The 21,977-nt window shown below is 45.5% G+C and overlaps 1 protein-coding gene across 2 annotated transcripts in view; it reads left to right on the top strand.

Annotated features, from left to right (window-relative positions):
• The window catches only part of SLC24A1 (solute carrier family 24 member 1), a 186,326-nt gene that overhangs the window by 67,876 nt on the left and 96,473 nt on the right, over positions 1–21,977 (top strand). Inside the window, exon 5 of one of the 2 annotated variants that reach the window (XM_085646364.1) lies at positions 13,210–13,296. The exons of the other annotated variant lie outside the window; for it this stretch is intronic. Coding sequence (XP_085502490.1) covers positions 13,210–13,296 — 87 coding nt within the window. The remainder of the gene's footprint in view (positions 1–13,209; positions 13,297–21,977) is intronic. 2 annotated transcript variants of the gene reach the window in all.

Here is a 21,977-nt window from a genome sequence, read left to right as displayed (position 1 = left end):
TTGGTGGTATGTCCGTCTATCCGAGCGGATAACGGGCACCGGTGGCATAGAGTTACTGTAGCCTGCGGGGTTCTTGACATGCTATATGCTACTTTCGTTGAGGCATATGCGAGCATTGTTTAACGGGTATCCCCTGGAAGGGTTGTGGGCGATATAGTCACCTTCCCCCTTCGCGTAGGCCTACGTTTCCCCCGGTTTACTGCTTGTCTCGGATTGAAACTCACGACTGGAGCACCCTACTGTGACCTGGATGCTTGACTAAGTGACAGTTCACCTGTGCTAGATCGGACAGGGTGGTGCCTGGTGCGTGAAACTTTCACTTAATTGTCAACACCGGCGCTTGTGATAGCTTTCCACCAGTCAGCTCTGTTTGTCGATTTAGAGATGACCAAAGCAGCAGGCAATAATTTATTGAATATACATTATATTCCGTTGCGCTGCCCAAGCCATTCTTATAGCCTTGTGGGCCTGGAATAATCTGAATCGCCACTCTTGCCCAAGTGTCAGTGTTAGTGGGTGATGTTACTTGGTTTTGCGGCTTGGTGGGAGCATTGTGCAGTGTAATTACGGATCGGTATGTCTCCCTCGCCTCCAGAGTTTGATTTTGCTAGCAATAAAGGTCATTTCATATTCATTTAAATGTCTCCCATAGTTGTACTCAGACAATGAAAAGGCACCTGCCTGGAGCAGCTTTAAGTGAGACAGTGCAGTTCTTACATGCCCACTGTGAGGAAAGTTACTGACAGTGTAAGTTAATGGCACGAGGACTTGAGACCTCTCTTGCGCAGGGGGTTGGATCTGGGGTGCCTTTCCTTTGGAGTCAGGATGTTCGGTGTGAACCTCGGTGTCCTGTATGGCGCCTGGGTGGCGTGCGCCATGAGAAGTCTGTTTCAATTGCATTGAGCGAAGATTTCGCTGCTTGACTAACAGGGTCCTTTGGCCACCAGGAGTTATGCATGTGGCCCTTATCAATGTCTTATTGATGCATGTTCTACTGAGGACAAATGGTAAAATGTTTGTCGGTTTTGGCCGGGGCTCGGCAAGTATGGTTTCATCTTTCTCACCTAACACTTGTGCATTATCGGCCTAGAAGCCAAGTATACTTCACAGGGCTCTGCTCACTCCAAAGTGGGCCAAGATCACATAAAGCACAGGATGAGTGATTGGTGTCAGTCAGATATGGCGAATCATGAGATATATGCCAGAGGTAGCGTATGTGACATCTCAGACTAGATCAGTGATATTATCATGGTTCATCCTTTGTCCCAATATAGACAAAAGTTACGGACAGGCCCTGTTTTGCAAAGAATAGTTAATTTGTCTCCGCATGTGCCTCTCTCGCAGTACAACGAGTTCAATTTTGTCTCCAACGCGGGGATTGTGCGCCACTATTCGGTTTCCAAAGGGCTCCCGCTTTCCGCTTTCGGCACCTGGCGTACGTGCAGGTGACCTGTCTGGCTGTTGCAGAACTTGATTAGTGTAATGGTCCCATTTGCGTTTGAGCTTGCTATTCATCGAAGGGAGGCATTTAATGAATGTTCAACACGTTAGGGTGACAGTCCCACCAGTTCAGAATGGAAGCATTTTCAATATACTACGCAGGGAAGCCAGAATTGTGGCTTCAGTTATCTTATACAACTAACAAGCAGTGTTAAAGCCAAGGGTACTGGCGTGTAGTAGGTACTGTGGTTTTGTAGTATATATCTGGAGGCAATGTCATAAGCCGCCAAATAACAGTCTGCCTTTGCCACCGGTTAACAGCCCAATGGTGGGAAAGTATAATTTTACACACCATATAGAATCAGGTACCATGTACACTGGGTGGGCATTCCCCCGCAGCCAAGGGCCGGTATCAGGTAGCTTCAGTAAGACATATCCTCCCGCGCTTTAACCAGGGCTGCTGGCGGGTGTGATAGAGATCAGGGTGTGTACAATATTCCCACTACCACGGATAGAGTAATCTCACAGTTACACGCACATGCATACATCATACGCTAGGGCCCATTTCACTAACATACGCTCAAATACTCTACCAGCAATAAACCTGTGGAAGGAAAACACTCCTAAACACCCTGCATCTATATCGAGGTCGATAAGACCTGGTTTTGTGACTGTCCCTAAGCATAGTCTATATAATATATACAACAATAATCAATAATGCAAACTCAATAATAGACAAGAAAGAATATCCAACACCATGTTTAAAATTATATTGCTTTATCTAAAATTAGTCAAGAAAATCAATCAGAGTAAATCATTTCTCATAGTTACCTATTCTAGCTAAATGTCAGAACGGGTCAGGACAAGTCTCTCGGTAAATGTCTCTCAAGACGAAGTCCCTTCAGCATCAATCCTCAGCAACGCAGGTTCGATACGCGGCAAAGGCAAAATGGCAAGTGGCAAAAGACCCTCTCTAGGCTAACATTTTATAATATTCTAAACAATAGAAAGATACATTGGGAACATAGAAAAAGCTGTAATGTCCGCCGGACTTGCTGAGCAGAGCGAGAAGGAAAGGATGTAACATTGCTACATTTGTGAATCTCCGCTCAGGAAAAATACACATAGCGAAAACTACGGAACAGGAACCAAGAAAATAAAACATGTATCACAATTATCCTGCTTCTCCTCGGCCATCGAGCCACAGTTCAGAGCTTCTTTCTAAGGCTCCTTTGTTTCCCAAGGCTGCCAAGGACATTTTCACTTCTCTTGGAGAACTCCCAAAAACTGCTGCCGTCCTCATGGAAAGTTTTTCGACAAGGACCATGGTCAGTTAGCTTCAGGACCATTTCCAGCAGGGGTCTCCCTCGTCTCAGTTTTCAAATTATAATCACAGCCAGGCTCACTATTCAGCCTTCTTTCTCAGGTCAACATAGGCCTTAATAGACCATCTTAATTAAAAGAGACAAAAACAACGTTACTACAGCATAGTGATTAAACAGTGTTAACCCCACTAATACCCTTATGTGTATGCATTTATCTAGCACTTGCAACATGGAAAAGCATTAATTCAAAAGCGTTTTGTGCTCAAAAATAAACAGCACATAGCAACGTTTAAACATGAAAACACATTTAACTCGCGTGTTATTATCAGTCAGCACATTTAAGCACACTCACGTGTAACTCTCTCTTGTTAAAACAAACGGATTGATTAATATAAACGCACTTGCACAAGACAAATAATTAATTATTAATTATTAATACTTTAGTACAACGAATAGACATGCCAGAGCTTCAAAAGCCCCAGAATTTTCAAACTGAAAACTCTGCTCCAGCAGGTGCTGGTGGTAGTTGTCAGCTAACAAGTGTGCTGTGGCACGGAAAAGTGTGGCAAACACTGCGTCAGTGCCAAATGGCGACAGGGTATTTTTGACCTTTTGGCATCCCAAAATTCAGGAAAGGGCAGGTATTTGCACACAACTTCCCCTCTGGTTACACAGATTTGTCTGCCCCCCCCCGGTTATCCAGCTGCGGGCTAGAACCAGACAATAGAAGGGGCATCTTTTGGGACTGGGGTCCCTATCACATTGATAGCTAAGCGCTGGGGTAGATGTACCATGTAAGGCATGGTCACCACTGGGGTTGCCCCCAAGTTCTGGGGTCAAAATGGGTTGGAGCATTAAGTCCTCAGTCCTGGGGTAGCATCCTGCAATCCTTCAATCCAAGTAAGGGCAGTTAGGATAGATAAGTATCAGCGATTGGGTAACATACACTGGCTAGTCAGAGTCATCGTGCCCCGGGGGCATGCGCGCTTTACAAATGCACAAATACACATAGAGGTACGCCCGGGGGATAATGGTGCGCTCCTTTAGATCCCCATGACCTAGGCGGTGTGTGGCATCTCCCACATCTAAGGTTAGGCAATAGATTACAGACAGTGCGCCCTGTATCGAATCAGCAGTTTCTCTAAGCGGGTATGCCTAGGGGGCTTCCCAGAGGGAGCTGAGCGGTCGCAATTCCTATAAAGTATATGGGATGCAGGGCAATTGCTGGGGTGCAGCCGTGCTCAATGTTCATACGCCGGTATAGACATCCATGTGCGCATTGATTTAGCAAGGAAAGGGACGGTGCCAAGGTTAAATATAACCCTTCCTGCCCTAATAGCTTAATTCGCTAGCGGGGGTAGTAACGGTCTCCTAACAAGTGAGCTGCTGTCCCAGAGATCGGGGACACATGTGTCCAGTCACACACGGTGCCAGAAGGGCGGCATCCAGTGGGATCAGCAAATAGGTGGGGCATCTTGAGCCAGGGTGTCTGAAACTGTCCCGCCCTGAGTGGGTCGGGGCTGAGTCTTGTGACGCAGTGGACCTTTGCGGCGTGAGGTGATAGTGCTTGGCACAACTTCACAGGCACAAAGGGCGTTTTGCTTCTTCAGACACAGCTGATCAATGCTAACGTCTAGGGCTACTGGGATATAGATGGGCATCATCAACCAGCAGGGAGGTTCCCTTGCATCTAGATTTGCAGGAGGCTCTAGACAGGAGAGCTAGCGGGCAAGACTATAGCTATTTTGTTGGGGGGCTCTGGCGGCAACGGTGGCCGCCTCCAGAGCTGTGGCGGAGTTACAGGGCGATCTGGAAGCAAATGGGTACCAAAGGGTACCTCTGCGCGGCACCATAGTGGGTGCCAGAGCCCAGGAGCCTCATGGGAGGTTCCTGGAAAACCGTGTTGGCACCCCGTTAGAGCTTCGGGCGGTTGTGGGCCTGAACAACCGGGGGCTTGCCTTGCTACGCTCCGCCCTGAAAGGGGCGTGAGTAATAAGGGACCGTGATCCGGGAAGAGGATCGCCGAAGGGGCAGCACAGATGGGGTTCGCCCCAGTGCTGCTTGGCTCATCAGGCGGGCAGGCGGCCCAGTTGGTTGCCTGCCCTTTCATCGCCCGTAAGATAACCCACCATATTACATAACGGTGTACGTAATAAACGTGCAGCAGTTTCTTACCCAAATAATATTTGTGTGGTGTGTTTCATATATGCATAGACATGCATGCTACTGTGGGGGGGTGGGGAGTGTTGCCTCCTGCTGGCGCTATGCGCATGCCCTGGCGCCCGCAGGGTGCCCTAGAAGGGCGGGCCTCTAGCGCCAGCAAGGCACCAGCCCACCCCCCCTTCCTCTGATTATGGGGAGCCCTCGAGGAGGAGTCCCCCTACTCAGGCAACCTGTGGCGACGGCGCGCAGGCCACGTCATTTCCGGGGCGCGAGGAACGGGGGGAGGTATATAGGCCTCCCCCACCCTCTGTCCTTCCTCTTTTGCGCCCCGGACACGCCGTCTCGCACCCTACCGCTTACCCGGCGTGGAAGCAGCGGGGGAGGCATAGAATGTTATAATGTTGTTCTTTTTCGTTGCAGGCGGAGTTACAGGGCGATCTGGAAGCAAATGGGTACCAAAGGGTACCGCTGCACGGCACCATAGGGGGTGCCATAGCCAGAGCCCAGGAGCCTCATGGGAGGTTCCTGGAAAACCGTGTTGGCACCTCGTTAGTCCTTCGGGCGGTTGTGGGCCTGAACAACCGGGTGCTTGCCTTGCTACGCTATGCCCTGAAAGGGGCGAGAGTAATAAGGGACCGTGATCCGGGAAGAGGATCACCGAAGGGGCAGCACAGATGGGCTTCGCCCCAGTGCTGCTTGGCTCATCAGGCGGGCAGGCGGCCCAGTTGGTTGCCTGCCCTTGGATCGCCCGTCAGATAACCCACCATATTACATAACGGTGTATTTAATAAACCTGCAGCAGTTTCTTACCCAAACAAAATTTGTGTGGTGTGTTTTATTTATGCGTAGACATGCATGCTACTGTGGGGGTTGGGGAGTGTTGCCTCCTGCTGGTGCTAGTGATAAATGCATGGCATGCCTTGACAGACAATCTATTAGCCCCTCCCTCTGACGATAGAACGGACACAGACTCAGACCCCGAGACTGACTAGAGTAGACTGTCCATAATGGCACTGAGGAGGTACAAGCAGGGGTCCCAATTTGATACAATAGGGTGCTGTTTTGTTTTGCCTTGGGACTAGAGGCGGCACAAGGGAGTCTGGGGGGGTCGGATTCCGATTGAGTTCCCATAGAGTGATGTACTGTCATATTCGCCCTGCTAAGATATATCTCTATGATAAACTCATGTGTGTTTTTTAGACAGTTTGGTAAAAATGAAAATTAAGTTTAAAAAAAAATGTAACTCGTGTAAAGCGCTCTGGTTTGAGCCGAGTTTGCGCTATAATTTTTTAAGAGAAAATAGTACCTGAATCACAGCATGAGCACTATAGCAGCGGATGGACACTAATTAAGAGAAATCAATGTGTACTCCGTCCTTGCACCACACGAAGAGTGAAAATGAGGCAGGAACTGACGCCTGAGATGCACTGCTGAATTAGAACGCTCTTAAAAAGACTGATAATGATGAAGACGAATGGTCAGTAACGGGTGGGCTAAAAACTCCTTTTGAGGATGTTTTTTCTATTTTTGATACAATAGGTCACCAAGCGACAGCAGCATGTGTGAGCTGCCTGCAGGCTCAACCTAAAAGCGGCCAATGCATTGCTCTGTGTGACCAACCCAACAGGCACTGCCTGATTGCCCTATAGGCCAGTCTGACCCTGCAAATGGCGGTGCAGCACCTAGCTCATGTACCCCTGCACCAGCCTGACTTTCACAGGATTCTCAACTCTATAGAACAGTGTGTGCTATTTCGGGATTTGACACAGAGAGCCCTTACTGCTATATCACAGTCTCCAACTTTCCCAGACTCTGGGAATCTGAAATCGAAAACTGGGAGCAGGGCAGGAGTTTTACTGGCACTGCAGTGTGGCAAACAATGCATGCAATCTCCCATATGCTTGATGGAACCGTCCTATGTGAGTCAGCGATGCTCTGGTTGCGAGGTTAGCTTGTCAGGCAATAGCACATGAGTATAGGGGCACAGACATAGGTGTTGACACTGCATCCGTACTCTGCTCTGGTGCCTGGTTATTCCCACTCTGTGGCTCGTCTGTTAAATCCCCCCACTTTGAGCGTGGTTGAGTGCAATAAGAGAACGCCTGGATACCCCATTCCTTTCAGATTTGAAAGAGGAACGCACTGATTGGTAGATGCTAGCAACTATGCACAGGTTATAAATGGTATTGAAATTATCATTGTCCTTCCAGGTTCTAACCACTGACTGAGCCCTTCTTTCTCTTTAGTGCTGAACCTTCATGTCTGAGCGCCAATGTCTGCTGGGGAAATTATATGGAGGCCGGATCTCCATCAGATGCGCATGACACGATCCCGCCACGGCTCTGAGATGGGCGAAGGGACCTCCCCAGTTCTCAATGCTCAGGCATGGCTTTTCGTTTCATATCAGAAAACACCTGTACTGGGGGCTAAGGTTAAGCCAACCCCAGACACAAACTGCCCAGCACGATCACCATCCTTTTGCCCTCGATTAGATGAATCTGGAGGTGTGAATTACAGAGAGCACGCCCAGCCAAGAATCTGATCTGCCTGTGTGCAAGCTGGTAATTACAGGATTCATGGCCTAATCTGAGCTTCTCTAACATGTCCTTTACCTGTAGTCTGTGAAAGGTGACTCAATCCATGTCCACCTGAGGATTGACAACAACTATTACTGGCCATGTAGAAAATGTCAATATCTGTTACTGGTAACACAAGCTGAGAATAACTGTTACCGAGCTTGTGCAAACTGGCAATTATACTGGGCACGGGAAAGTGGCAATACCTAATATAATGCATGCGAAAACTAGGATTACCTTTTAATGGAAATCTACAAACAGTGAATATCTGTTACTGGGCATGTCAAAATTAACAACATATATTGGTGCGCTCATGTAAAATGACAATTTATGCTTCATGCCTAACGGTTGTGACCTAAACGTTTTATTAACGCGCGCCTCCAGCACTTCTGGGTGCTAGTGTTGCCAAAAAACAAGGATGCCTCGTCTTGATTCCACCTCGTCTTCCACTACCCTATCCTAAACCAAATATCCTGTAGGTAAGAAAATGTGGAGTTATATATATCTACATGTACTTACCTTGTTTATAGAGTGGCAGTCGAGATTCTGGAGTCAATATTTTTATTGGTCGATATAAGAAATTGCGTTATTTGTTGAGAGGGGTGAGAGCACAACTCAAGTAATAATCACAGTCCTTGTCAGGGTGAACCACAGAAGTCACTAAACAAACCTGAGCTCAATCCCCTGACAGTTATGGCACAGATCAGGCAGGCTTAACTTTAAAGGCGTTGTATATGGGGAGCCACAGGACGAGGATAGGATAGGATAGGATATAGTTTTATAGAGCGCTCGAATGCCGAGGCATCTTGGCGCCAAGAAGTGAGATAGAGGGATCGCAACAGCTATACCTAACCTTAGAGTGCTGGAAACAACCATGTTTTTAGCGCTTTCCTAAAAATAAGCCTATTCGACAGTAATCCCATGGAGAGGGGCAGCTGGTTCCACAGTTTGGCTGCACAGTGTGATAGGCTCCTGCCTCCCCATCTGGCTTTACGAATTTTAGAGATACAGATGAAACCCGCGTCTGTGGATCTGAGGTTTCTGGTGGGGGTATACCAAGAGAAAGATTTCCGAAAATCAGCTGCCCCGCTTCCAAATAATGCCTTATGGACCAAACATAAGGCTTTAAACTCCGTCCTTTGCTGAATCGAGAACCAATGTAACGAACTGATGGCAGCAGAGGTGGAGTGACCCCTAGGAATATTTAACAATAGCTGAGCAGCAGCGTTTGGTCTCGGTGAAGCCATCGATGAAGGTGGGAAAATCTCCAAGCAGGAAAAGTTCAGGTTTTGCACCCAAATTGTTCTCGACATCAATAGGATCCCCTTTAATAGTGTCACTGGTGAAGCATTCTATATTCAAACTTAGAAACTTTTCTGGGAGTTGGATTTCCTCATTGGGGCAAGGCTGCAGGCTGTTGTCAAAGCAGGTTCTGCATTGTCGTATCCTTGTTGACGGTGGTCTTGCTGAAATGGATGTGCTGCTGCGTAATAAACGTAGTGGGAGCGGTGTCAAACTCAAATTTCAATGACAGCGCACCCTCAGCAAATCCGCTTGGCAGGTTGGTCCAGGGGCCATGTCGGTTCTCAGGGCAAGTTGCCAAAAAGTTTCAAGTCCCTGGTTTTTGGGGTTAGGCAGGGAGGAGTAGACTCTGACACCAGCCAAGGATCCAGGAACACAGGGAAAGCCCTTGGGGGTCACTCAAGCAGAGGCCAGCAGAGGCCACCAGGTCAAGTCCAGGTGAAACTGGTCAGCAGAAAAAGGCCTCTTGAAGTTTGTTGTAGTGCTGCAGCTCAAAATTGAAGTCATCCAACTGACCCTTTCTGTCACCTTTGGAGTCACAGGTACAAGATAATCAGGTCCATTCTTTTCAGGTCTTCAAACAGAAGGGCGGTCCTCTTCTGAATCTTCCTTAGGTCCAGCAGTGATCTGAGGATGCCATATTTATACCCAGTGCCAGCGTGTGGGTAGGAACAACTCATGGCCACTCCCTATCCAATGGGGTAAAAGTTCCCAGGGGTAACTCTACCCTCTTTTGAAGCTCTTCTTGTGAGATTTACTGTAGGCTATCTCACAGTGCCCCTCTCTCCAGAACCTTGCTTTCCTTGGTCAGAGCAGATCCATGTATCTACCCAAAACTGTGGCTATTGAAATGGGCAACCCCTCCCCTGCAATCACTGTAAACCACTTCTGGAGCAGCTCCCACTCCTGCAGGGATTGCTGCCAGTGTGGCTAGGAGGACAATAGAAGGAGTAGGCCGAGGTGGGGTAACAACCTCCCCACACCCAAAGCCCCTTGTCCCTGTCCTGTGGGCAATTTAGATCTCAATACAGGAGAGCCATCAGCTGACACTTGACAGTTTGAATACTTACAAAAAGGCCTGAGAGGCTTTAGCAGGGAAAAGGTGATTTTTCTAAAATACTTTTCCTTAATAGTTAGATAAGATTAAGTTTTACTATTAAAATGGATTTTGCCAAACTATCAAAAAGAGTCCTTGAAATATTTTTTCAGCTGTCACCAATCCGAAATTAGCATTATATTGGATTTTGTTTAACTAGTAAAAAGAGTCAGTGAAATATTTTTTTAGCTGATACCAATCCAAAATTAGCATTATAAAGTGTTACAATGTAATCCAGTGTTTCTCTATGGAAGCAGCCCACCTTGCCACAGTGAAAATAAATTTTAGTTGTTTTCACTTCATGGACATGTGGAACATTAAACTTGTACATATCCTACTTTTAAATACCATGCACCCCGTCTTTATTGGGACAAAAGTCTACCTCATACAAAACTTTTTAATATTCAAAGGGAAGGTTTAGGCCTATGAAAAGGGTTTATTGCACCAGGTTGAATTGGCAGATTAAAAACTGCTCTGTCAGGCTATAGTGGTAGGCCCTGAAGTCCGGTTTGTTGTGTCACTGCAGTGGGTGGTGCATTGTGTGCTGCAGCCCACTGGTGACAGTTAACTTGCAGGTCCTGTGTACACTTTGTATCATATACTAGGTATTTATCGTAATGTTAAAGGTACCAATCAGGAGTATACTAATTTCTTCATGTTTAAAGAGAGAGCACAAGCCTTTACCTCTGGTTAGCAAGGTTAAAGTGTACATAAAAAATACACTTATTACATGTATGATTGTGAAATTGTTGACACACAGCATGCACATGCTGCTCGAAATCTGCAACAGTTGCAGCTTACCAGGAGTACTCTTGGAAGCCTTTATAAGTTCCAACAACTGAGAATTTTGAATTGGGGTATTGCCAAGGGGACCAGGTTTGCACCATCGTATGCCAACATATTTATCGCTTAGCTGAAAGAGAACGTGCTATTTTCTCTTTCTCTGCACTAGGTACCGAACTGAATCTGCCTTTTCTTTGAGATTCTTTTCCTCTTACAATAGTGGCTGTCTTTATCAGGGGTATGCTGTAAATTTGCATTTTATCTTATAATGCATTTCAGCTATCTCTAACAAATATATACATGGGTGTAGATTGAGCTTTCACATTAAAATCATGGCTTTTATGATTATACTGTATGCAGGTGTAATCTGATTTGAATCAATTATTAGGAAATGCTAGCAAGGCATGCACCTGTGCACAAAATTCTCTTGAGGTATTGGCTCAATGCGGTTTCACAGTATTCACAAAACATATGTAAGCAAGGTATGCACTTGCATACAAACTCCTTGCAAATTATTGGAGCCACCTACCACTAGCACAAGAGAATTACTGCTACATAGGAATAAGAAAAGTAAGGGCTGCTTGAGCTTCAGGTAGACCAATGACTAGGAACTATGCAGGACTCTCCTACCAGATTTCTACTGGTAAAATCTGAATGGGAGAATGCACCCAAGTTGTGTTCCTCCCCACACACTTTGTAATCATGAATTTCCACCTCATACAGTCTTACAATAGGACTCAGAATTAGGCCTTCATTGGTGTAACTTTGACATAACTACATAACTTTTCCATTGTATTTTTTTTATTGCAGTGTAATATATTATTCCAGTGCTTCATAACTTTAATCAGGTTTCTGTAGCATAATTGCAGTAACATTTTGCACTGTGCCAGTTATGTTGACTAATAACCAACTGTGGTTAAGTTCTATAGCAGGCATGTAGACACATTAAAGTGAAATGTTAGCTTGTTTTGGGTTTGTGCAGTTGACTCTACAGAGCAATTCCAGTTTAGTTCATTATTGGACTATGAAACTGCCGTGACATTCCATTATGATAAAGTATTGTGCAGCTCATCTGTAGATGAAGTCCAGTATATCCAAATTGTGATTAGTAGGGCTTTAGTGTGATTCCAGTGGAAATCTATTTTTGCTGGCCAAATTATTCCAAGGTAGCTGAAAACTCAGTGATATTGCAGCATATTTTCTTTAAAACTGAAGTTGAAGACCAAGTCAGTTTTGTGTGATGACTGCACAGTGGAAATCCAGTGTAGTGACTGGAGGTATTGTATCAGTTAAGAAGTATGCTACTAACTGTCTTTTGTTAAACATACTACAAACTTTATTTTAGTAAGGCAGAATAAGAAGTACATCCTAATCCATTTTGAATCACAGAATCTTTTTTTTTTTTTTTTTTTTTAAGGAAAATATGTTATAGAGAATTTGGCTGCATTAGGTTCACAACATGATATTGCAGTTAACATGCCTCTCAAAATGTGATATTTTTCAAATAGGTTTCATTGTCTTGGCGTCTGCCATGGGTGTCGGTGTATTACACTCTCCATCATGAGACTGTTTATTTGTGCAAACTGCCTCCGGTCATCTGCATTTCCTTAGGACACAATTGCAATGATAAGACAGGCAATGGGAAGCTCTAGCCTAAAGAAATACACATGATGCATTGGGAAGTAGAAAGGAATTACTCAACTATGATTGATTGAGCCTGAGTATTTTCAACATGATATATCTGCAAAGTAAATTGTGTAGAAACTCTACAACTGCACATTTTTGTGTAGGGGAGGATTTGTAATTAGCTGACTGTAGTTGCTTTATTGTAAAGTACAGGCAAAAGACTAAAGGTCATTTCAGAATGTAAGCATTGTGGAATGGAACAGAGCATTGGCAAAGTAAATTACATTTGAGTTGAGTTCCCCTAGTAATTAATTGTTGAAATAATTACAATTGAATTAAAGCATTGTTCAATTTATTTTATGATTTGAAAAAGGTAAGGTTTTGAAAAGACAAACCAAATCCATAGAAAAATTCCTTGCCCAAATTATTTGTAATAGGACAAATGAGGACGTGTCCTTTTAAATATCAGGGGCGTTCATAAACTATGATGGTGATCATCAGAGAGTTGTTTACGTGGGTGTGATAATCAGCCATGTCTGTGTGTCTGTGTACCTTTCTCCTGCAGCCTTTACCCACATTCTGGCTATGCTCTAGTTCCTTGATCTTTATGGAACCTTGCAAAGAGTGCTTTTACCTACCCTAGTCACAAACCTATCCTAACCCTACCTTTTCCTTTCTATGCCAGTTTACAGAATAACATTTTTTAACATTAACTTGATTGGTAAAATCCTGAAATGGTGTTAATGCTTAGCACCCCTACAACACCATGGGTGCCTGACAGTTGAGGACAAGAAGTCCCAAGGGCACATGGAGATGATTTTTCCATATGGCTGCCATCTCTGAAATGACATTCTTTTGATGAAAGGTTGGTATATAAGGTTCCTTTTCTTGTTTGCAGCGAAGTTTAAGGACAAAGCTGAAACCATGAACAACCTGGCCAAATCCACAGTAGAATCAGAGGGCAGAAAAGCATTGAAAGCCAAAGGTGAGCTAAAGGAAACGCACCTCCTTTTGACCATAATCCTTCCATGTCATATCCCAAACCTTCTGGATTCATCCCAAGAATATATTTCAAGTCACCAAAGCAAAGTTACATGAATGAACCCAACACTTTCTGAGTACTGCATGAATAGCAACTAACACATAAGCACCACTTCACAAGATAGTCATCACGTATAGTATGCATGTGGATTATAGCAATTTACTGTTTCAATAGCCACTGTAACTTCACCTACATCATCACCTTATCTGAAGGTTGCTCTTATCCCTACTCTAAGGGGCATGGCCACAGTGTAGCATAAACACTATAAAACAACACAATATCACTGTTTATATTTGTGATGATGCTTATATAAAGAAGCATTCGAAAATGCAGTTCAGGGATTTCCCATACTTTACTATGGGTGTAGCTTCCATGGGTTAGGTGAAGTATACTTCCCAACAGAACACTTCACATTCCAATGTCATTAGTCTGTTCTAAGATCTAAACACAAGGCCTGCTTAGTTTGTCAGCCATGTGAACTTTTAATGGATGTCTGAGTGACCTATTAGGTAATACAATCTTCCACATCAGAGCCACCTGTTAAATGCAATTATAAATATAAAAGATGTCACCACCCTATGACATAGTTGAAGATCTAACGCACAAAAGACAAAGATAAAAGTTGCATAGCTGGGTATAACTTGGAAATGCAAAAGTATATACATACAGATCTTAATACGATCAAGGAGGATAAGAGCAAAAACTTTGCCTCCTTTCACATAGAAGTTCTACGGCAGATACTGACAGGGCCCAAGAATGGGCCTGTGAGTGCTAGAGCAGATAATTACACAGTACAAAGATGACCTGGAATTGTGAGGGGAGATACATACAGACATAGCTTAATCTAATGTGGATGTGAAAGAGTAGCTACTGATAGACCTAGGGACTAACCTGGGAGTATCAGATCAAATACATAAACAGCCAAGAAACAGCTAAGTGGCTAACCTGGAACTTCTAGAGCAAATAATAACACAGGGTGATCTCAGCTAGAAAGGTTGATTGATACATACAGAGTCTGATCTGACCTTGAAGTGCAAGAGGACACACTGATACATCCAAATCTATCTGACTTGGATGTGCAAGAGTAGGTACTGGCACAGCCGAGAACTGACTGGGAGTTGTAGGTCCCATATACCAAGAAGCAATCTGGGTGTTATAAAGCAATTACATATATGGCCTATGCACATATAGCCTAATATGATGGAACCTGGCAGTCCTAGAGCAGATACTCACATTCTTTTCTGAAAATAAGACTACTGAGCAATCTATCCAATCGGTGATAACTCGACCAAAACGCGCGAAAGCTGATTGGTTAAAAATTTCTGAGATCTGGAATAGAAATCATAAAACAGATGTGGTCCACTCTTTTGTCTATGGTTCTGTAGTAGCTCTGAGGCCAGATGAGTCATGGTCTTCTTCTAAAGAGAGATATCATATGATTCCTTGTGCAGATCCTGCAAGGTCCTTCCACAACCATTTGAAATAAGGGCGACTTTATCAATACTTTGATTTTTTATCTTTGCCTCAGAGATAGGCCTCTGTTATCTGGTCTTTGTTTCAAGTCACCTAAAGTGCTCCCCTCAAAACCTTATTCTCCCTTTCAGTTAGCAAGGCATGCTTCCTGATAAGCATTTTAAGAACATGTCTCTTGTTGTTTGCATTATGGAAATATGTGTTGTTTACTACACACAACATGGGTCATGGTGATCGATCATGGAACACACAAACACACACAACAGGCATCTCAATGTTACAGGAGACAACAGCCAAAGCTCAACCGTAGGAGTACTTATAAAGTACTTATGGTTAACAAATCCATTGATTTGAAGTGCAAGGGCTATAGATACAAATACACACATGTACGCACAGACACACACACTCACTGTGCAAAATACGCCCCATGGGTACTGGAGCAGACCTGCATGCAAACCCTATTGAATGACTTGGGGGTACAGTATCAGGAATACATACATGTTATATGATCGGACCTGGGAATAATAGACACACATACAGAGCCTTTGGCTGGGCCTGCAGGATTGACAGCAGGAACATGACCTGGAAGTGCTAAAGAAGATCATCATTGGGAACCCTATATGTAGCTTGTAGGTTAAACTGCAGTGTGCTTTTCCAGAGAAATTATCACTTGGTGTCCTAATATATAATCATATACAACATCCTAAAATTAAACCTGTAAGTCTGGTTCAGATTTGCTGCACTATACTCTAGATTTTGGCTGAATATCACAGAGCAGACCTGATTCTTACAAAGCCAATACACAACACACAATTCTAATTTCGATAGAGTCACTCCTATCTTTGTAGAATCTCTCTTTCATGTGTATTCCTATTTTTATTATGCCTCAGACAGGTTTCTGGATTATTACTGTAGGGAAATGGACTAAGAAGCAGCTTTCTTTAGCCTTCGTGTATATTATTTTCTATTTCATTCATTTGAAGTTTAAAAGTAGTATTATGTTCCGAGAATAGTTTGCAAACCATTTTTTATCATTAGATCATGTATTATGATATGTAAAATAAGAAATACATTTTTTGTTTACAACAAAAAAAATGAAGTGTGACTATAAAGAGAAATAGTAGAGCCATTAAAGTTGACATATGCACTTCCTTCTTGTAAAATACTGTGAATATGTACCACTTCCTCAAAACGTGCTCTTTGCTGATCTGTTCACCTCTTTAGTGCTTTACTGTTCCACTTACCATAGAGGAGGGGAAGAGAACATGGCGGCAGCGCTTGAAGACAGAGCAGAATGCAGCTACTGCAAGCGGTGCTATAGCATGGTGCCAGCTTTTGTTCACGGAGAAGTAGGCAGGCAGGCAATCAACTGAGGGTATGAGGGAATGGAGCAAGCTTTGGTCTGAATGCACACAAACTGATTTAGTGATCGGAAAATAATAGCTTGAGAGGAGACACAGATTGTAACAGAGGTAAACAAATAGGAAAAAAATGGCGGCCATGCGCCTTTTTTTCTATTTTTTTGCCACCTTTTGTTACAATGGCGGCACCCGCGCTTTAGTGTTAAACATCTTAAGCTAAAGCTCGGCTGCCGCGATTGCTTCAATAGTAAAGAAAAAGAAAAAAATGTGATTTGTTTTACTATTTCTTTATTTTTGAAGCAATCGCAGCACTCGCGCTTTAGCTTAAGAAGTTAGAAGCTAAAGCGTGGGTGCTGCCATTATAACAAAAGGTAAAAAATAGACAAAAAACACGTTCGGCGCCCAAAGAACAAAAGAAAGCCGCGCTGGTTATTATATCAGCTGAGGTGTGCTGCACTGGTTACAGGGAGAAAAAAAGAAAGTGTTGCGGGAAAGAGTGTCCGAAAGACATTAAACAAAATAGTGCTCCGAGACTGTATTTACAAAATACCGAGTAACAACACATGTAACAGTGGTTGTCCTCATGGGAGGTTACAAGAAGAGAAAAGGCGGCACTAAGGAGGGACTACTAAGCCTATTGACCAATGAAAATCCCCATTAACAAATGACAGTGACAAGAGCCAATTAACAAGCATTACAATGCAATAGGTCCCGCAACTGCGAGTTTTAGAGCTATTGGTATTGTAAATGGCAATGCCATTTGAAAAATTAACAGGTATTGTAATTTATAATAGTAATTTTCTATTAGTACCATAACTACCACTATTAGTATTACTATCACCACAGTGTAGTAATAGTAATAATTGTAGTGGTGGTTATGGTACTGGTGGTGGTTGTAGCAGTGGTGGTAGTGGTGGTGGTATTGGTACTGGTGGTGGTGGTACTGGTGGTGTTAATGGTGGTGGTACTGGTGGTCTACGTGGATTTTATTTAATTACTTATGCTACTGCTGAAATATTTTTTTAACAAAAACTAACAAACATTATCATTTGCAACACCAATAGCTCAAACTTTTAATAATGCCAGCCCTATTGCATTGCAAATGCTTGTTTTATGTTGCAGGCATGAGGTGCATCATCTACTTCCCAAAATACAATCTTAGATTTGTAGACACTCGTAACAGTCCAATGGTAGGAGGCAGTTGTTCAGCCAGTGTAAGGCTAATAGCTCACACAACTTTGCATTTTGATACCTGAAGTTTTAAATTACAATAAATGTAGTAGACCTCAGGCAGGATAATTGAGTTACCAGTAACTATGGAAAGAGGCATAACTTTAGAAACCGGTGCTTTATTTCACCTTTTCTGTAGCATGAAGGTTACGTAACTGTTTTATTGCGTCCGAATGGGGCTTATTTACAAGTTACTTGCACCGCTGGTGCTTCACTTTTTGTGTGGAAAAAAGTGACGCAGCAGCGGTGCAAGGGGCTTGTAAATAAGCCCCAATGTCGTTGGCAGAATGCTTTAAAGATGCCAGTTGATTGCTGCTCACTCTATGCGTACACATATATCCCAGAGAAAATCCTGCTCTTAAGCAGTGTTGCCACATTTTGGTGTCCATGAAGCTTGAATACTTCCAACTGAAAAACGGTTGTGAAACCAGGAGCAGCTGAATCTGCGAGACACATGGACCTACAGCCAGAAACATCAGGTATTAGCAAGGAATTTAATACCTCATTAAAAAAATCCCCCTCGGCCTTAATGTCCCGTGGCAGTGGAAATCCCTCAGTCAGGGCACATACGTTGTTCGCAAACAGTTTAAACCAAGGTGTATAAATAACCCTCAGAGCCTCATCAGAAAGTAGCCGAGAAGTAGCACAATCAAGCCATATACACAGTTGGAAAAACTGATCTTAAAGATCCAGACCGCACCACAATGCCGCATAAATTCAACTAAATTCATGCTAACTGCCAGTGATACAGCATCTAAGTTTATGAAAGGTTGAGAAAAAAGAAAAAAAAAGAAAGAGAAGTAAAGAAAAGAAAAACATCCTAGTGTGAATGTATATACGGCATCTAGTACTTAATACAACCGGGCTTTAGGTTTAGGGGATTTATAAAGCGCATGACTACCCTTGTGCATCTCAGCGCTGAGGTGATTCAGGATAGAGGCTTTTAGCACTTGGTTTTAGGGGAAGAGCCATGTCTTGAGTCTTTTTTTGAAGGATACTTCGTTTTCGGTGAGTCGGAGCTCTGGGTCCAGACTGTTCCAGAGTGTTGGTACCAGATGGGTGAAAGACCTTCCGCCCCATCTGGCTCTCTTGAATGTGGTCCCGTTCATCATGAATTTTGAACTTGACCTGAGTTGTCGACGGGGAGAGTAGTGGGAGACTAACTTTTGGATAAGGGCGGGGCCTCTTCCATACATGGCTCGGTGGGCCAGACTTAAGGACTTGAATTTGATTCTGGCTTGAACCGGGAGCCAATGCAACTCTCTCAATGCTGGTCTGACTGAGTGGTGTCTGAGTATGTTCAGCAGCAGTCGGGCAGCTGCATTCTGCACGATTTGTAGTCTATTCGTGACATATTTAGGAGAGCCAAGAAAGAGGGAGTTGCCGTAGTCCAGCCTTGATACAACTAGGGCTTGGACTGCAGTATTCCTAGAGTCTTCTGGGAGTAGGGATATTATTTTTCTAATCAAGCGTAGTGTCCCAAAGCAGGTGCCTGATAATCTTTTGGCCTGGACCTCCATCGTTAAGTTCTGGTCCAACCACATACCTAAATTGGGGGCGCTAGGTGGCTCACGTACGGAATGGCCTCCATAGCGTGAGGCTCCTGTCGCCCGGTGTTATAATCCGGCATCAGATCCTCTTCTCCTGCCTGCAGCCGCCCCCCAGTGACGGATTTCGAAACCGGACACACAGGGGCCGACTCGGTGAAAGTTGCAGCCGAGTCGGTGCTCGGCAGAGAAAGTTGGCGGCTGCGATAGAATCGACCAGCACGAAGTCTGGATCGGCCGGAGCGGGGACTCGGCAGACACATCCTACGCTGGACCGCGGCACCCACGAGGCACGCGGGCCTCACACCATGGGCTAGGTGAGCCTCGATTGGGGCGCTTACGACTCAGAAGAGCGACTACGCAGAGGACGGTTCGTGCGGTGGAGTGACCACCAACACCCGGCAGCTGTATTAAAACGGATAATACCGCTGAACCGCCCTACACGAGCAGCTGAGAAGCGAACTACAGAGTGAGAGGAGAAGATTTGCTGTACTCCCTCATCGCATGGCGGATTGATACTGCAAGTTGCTGCTGTTTGCCCTCCTGGTCTGTGGAGCGTGGCAATCCTCGGCTGCTGGGCCTGCTGATTTACAATCTTGGGTGAGTGCCTCGGGGGATGGTGGAGGCATATTACGAGCCACGGCGCTGAGGGCCTGAGGTGCGGAGGAGAGAGAACCGGACGCATCGTGCGGGAGGCTACCTGGCGGTGAATGCTGGGGTGGTCTGTGGGGCTCCGCCGCTACAGGTCCTGTCGTGGTTGACCACACCGCTATATTCACGTTGGCGCCCACCCGCAGTAGCGGAGGCGGAACGGGATGGCAGATCGTTGCCCCTGAGGCCCCCTGTTTTCAGTGGACCGGTCGTCGCTGTCATTCGCAACCTGCGGGAGCAGGGCTGAAGAGGGCTGCGTCTGCTGTGGATGGAGGATAGCCCGCTGCTGGCCCTATGGACTGACACGCACTGAGCGGTGCGTGGGTAGCGGAGGGTGCAGAGAAACCGCCTGTGAGGGCTCGCTGAAGTTGTGGACATAGTGCCCTGAAGCTCCTAGAGACACGAGTTCCGGCGAGGCTGCAAGTTGGCGCTGGGACCCTGTGAAGTGGGGACACGAGGGAGTTTGGGCACCAGGGTCATAACCACCGCTGGTGCTGTGGCCGGTAAAGTGTATGCCGGCGCTTATCCTACAGGGGCGACGCTGCGTAGACACTGGGGCCTGATCGCGGCCTGACGAAATGCGATGCTCTGAGTAGGGTGCAGCTGACCCACCCAGATACGGTATTATTACACCATACCTGCCAGGCGCAACTCATTGCTGAGCGTAGCGTTTTGACGTTGCCTAAAGATACCCCCCTATTGCGCCTTCATCATGGGGAAACCGGACGCCAGACAGTCTCGAATCCATTTTGAACCCAAATAAAATGCCAAAACTAACCCGGAGGGCGATGAGGCTGGCGCGGTAGGGACCAACAGGGAACCCCTTGCTATACCGGAGGCTGACATGAAAACCATATTGCTTGAGGTTCGACAGGGTATCACAGCGTTAGCCGACAAGATGGACGGGATGAATGCCCGCATGGACAGCATAGTCCGCAAACTTGATGGTCATGAGGAGCGGATTAAGGAAACCGAACGCCGTATATCGGATGCAGAAGACGCCAACACGCACATGCAGAGTACAGTGCCCCAAATGGACAAGCTCTTGAAGGTCATAGCTGCCAAAAATGAGGACATCGAAGCGAGGAGCCGACGGAATAATATAAGAATTTTGGGCATTCCGGAAACCACCAATACAGGAAGGATGGAGTTGTACATCGAGCGGCTTCTGCTAGCGGTGGTGTGGGCGGAGGCCCTTTCCTCTCAATTCGTGGTGGAGCGGGCACACCATTCACTGGGCCCCAAGCCCCCCGCGGGAAGCCCTCCGCGCCCTATTATAGCGCATCTCCTCAACTACAGGGACCGCGATGTGGCCCTCCGGGTGGCACGGGAGCAAAAGCAGCTGCACAATGAAGGGGTACCGTTTACCATTTTTCCGGACTTCATCGCTGCTGTGCAGGAAGACAGGCGCAAATTTCTCCCGGTTAAACAGAAGTTGCGACAGGCCCAAATTGACTATGCCCTGCTGTACCCTGCCCGGCTCCGCATCACCTATCAAGGCAAACAAACTTTTTGTACAAAACCCCAGCAAGCTGAGGATTTCTTGAAGCAATTGAGGGGGCGTAATAAAACATCCCATTCTCCGGAGGATTCTTCAACGCTAGCCACCTCTGACATTGACTAGCCTCATCAATGGCTGCTGGTGTGCCCATGGCGGCCGGGGTCCTACTCTTCGGCATGGAACCGAGAGCCATGACCACACTTTATAACAGATCTCTGAGCGGACTACTTCTCTATTCCAGAACTGGCGGTGGAGATGAAAGGTACTGTTTCACCGGGCACCCTTGCTTCCTCGATGGGACTGGCGGTATTACTCTGCTGGACCCAGGGGGAGTAAGTGCTACTCGAGGGCCACCTAGATAACGTCCCCACTTGGGAGAACACTCTTTACTGTTTTTGCATATACCCAGAAAAGGTTTAATGACCCTGATAACTCTGGGAGGTTGGGATGGGGAGGGGGGTAGGGAACCTTTTTCTGGCATGTTTGGGATGCTGCAGTGGGAGGGGGAGGTAGGGGGGTGAAGTTAAGAGTTTAGTATGGAATCTCTTATTCGCAGACATACAGTGTAATGTTGTTGTATTTGTATTTAACATGAGCAACATGATATTGCAGGCTTCACACGCTGTTGTAGACGGGGACCATGGTTGATTCAACCCCTAAAGCCAGCCTAGGAGTCCTATCTTGGAATGTGAGAGGGCTGGGTGACCCCAGGAAGCGTAGGCAGATACTTTCCTACCTAGATCGCCATAACATTAGTATAGCGTTCAAACAGGAAACGCATTTCAGCCCTCAGGGCCACATATCCTTTGCGGGCAAGTGGGCGGAGCACAGGCTGTTCTCCTCCTATTCCTCTTACGCAAG

This window comes from Triturus cristatus, chromosome 3_1, assembly GCF_964204655.1.
Source record: "Triturus cristatus chromosome 3_1, aTriCri1.1, whole genome shotgun sequence".
Taxonomy (NCBI): domain Eukaryota; kingdom Metazoa; phylum Chordata; class Amphibia; order Caudata; family Salamandridae; genus Triturus; species Triturus cristatus.
Note: the sequence above shows the minus strand (reverse complement) of the source record. Positions and strands in the feature narration are given on the sequence as shown.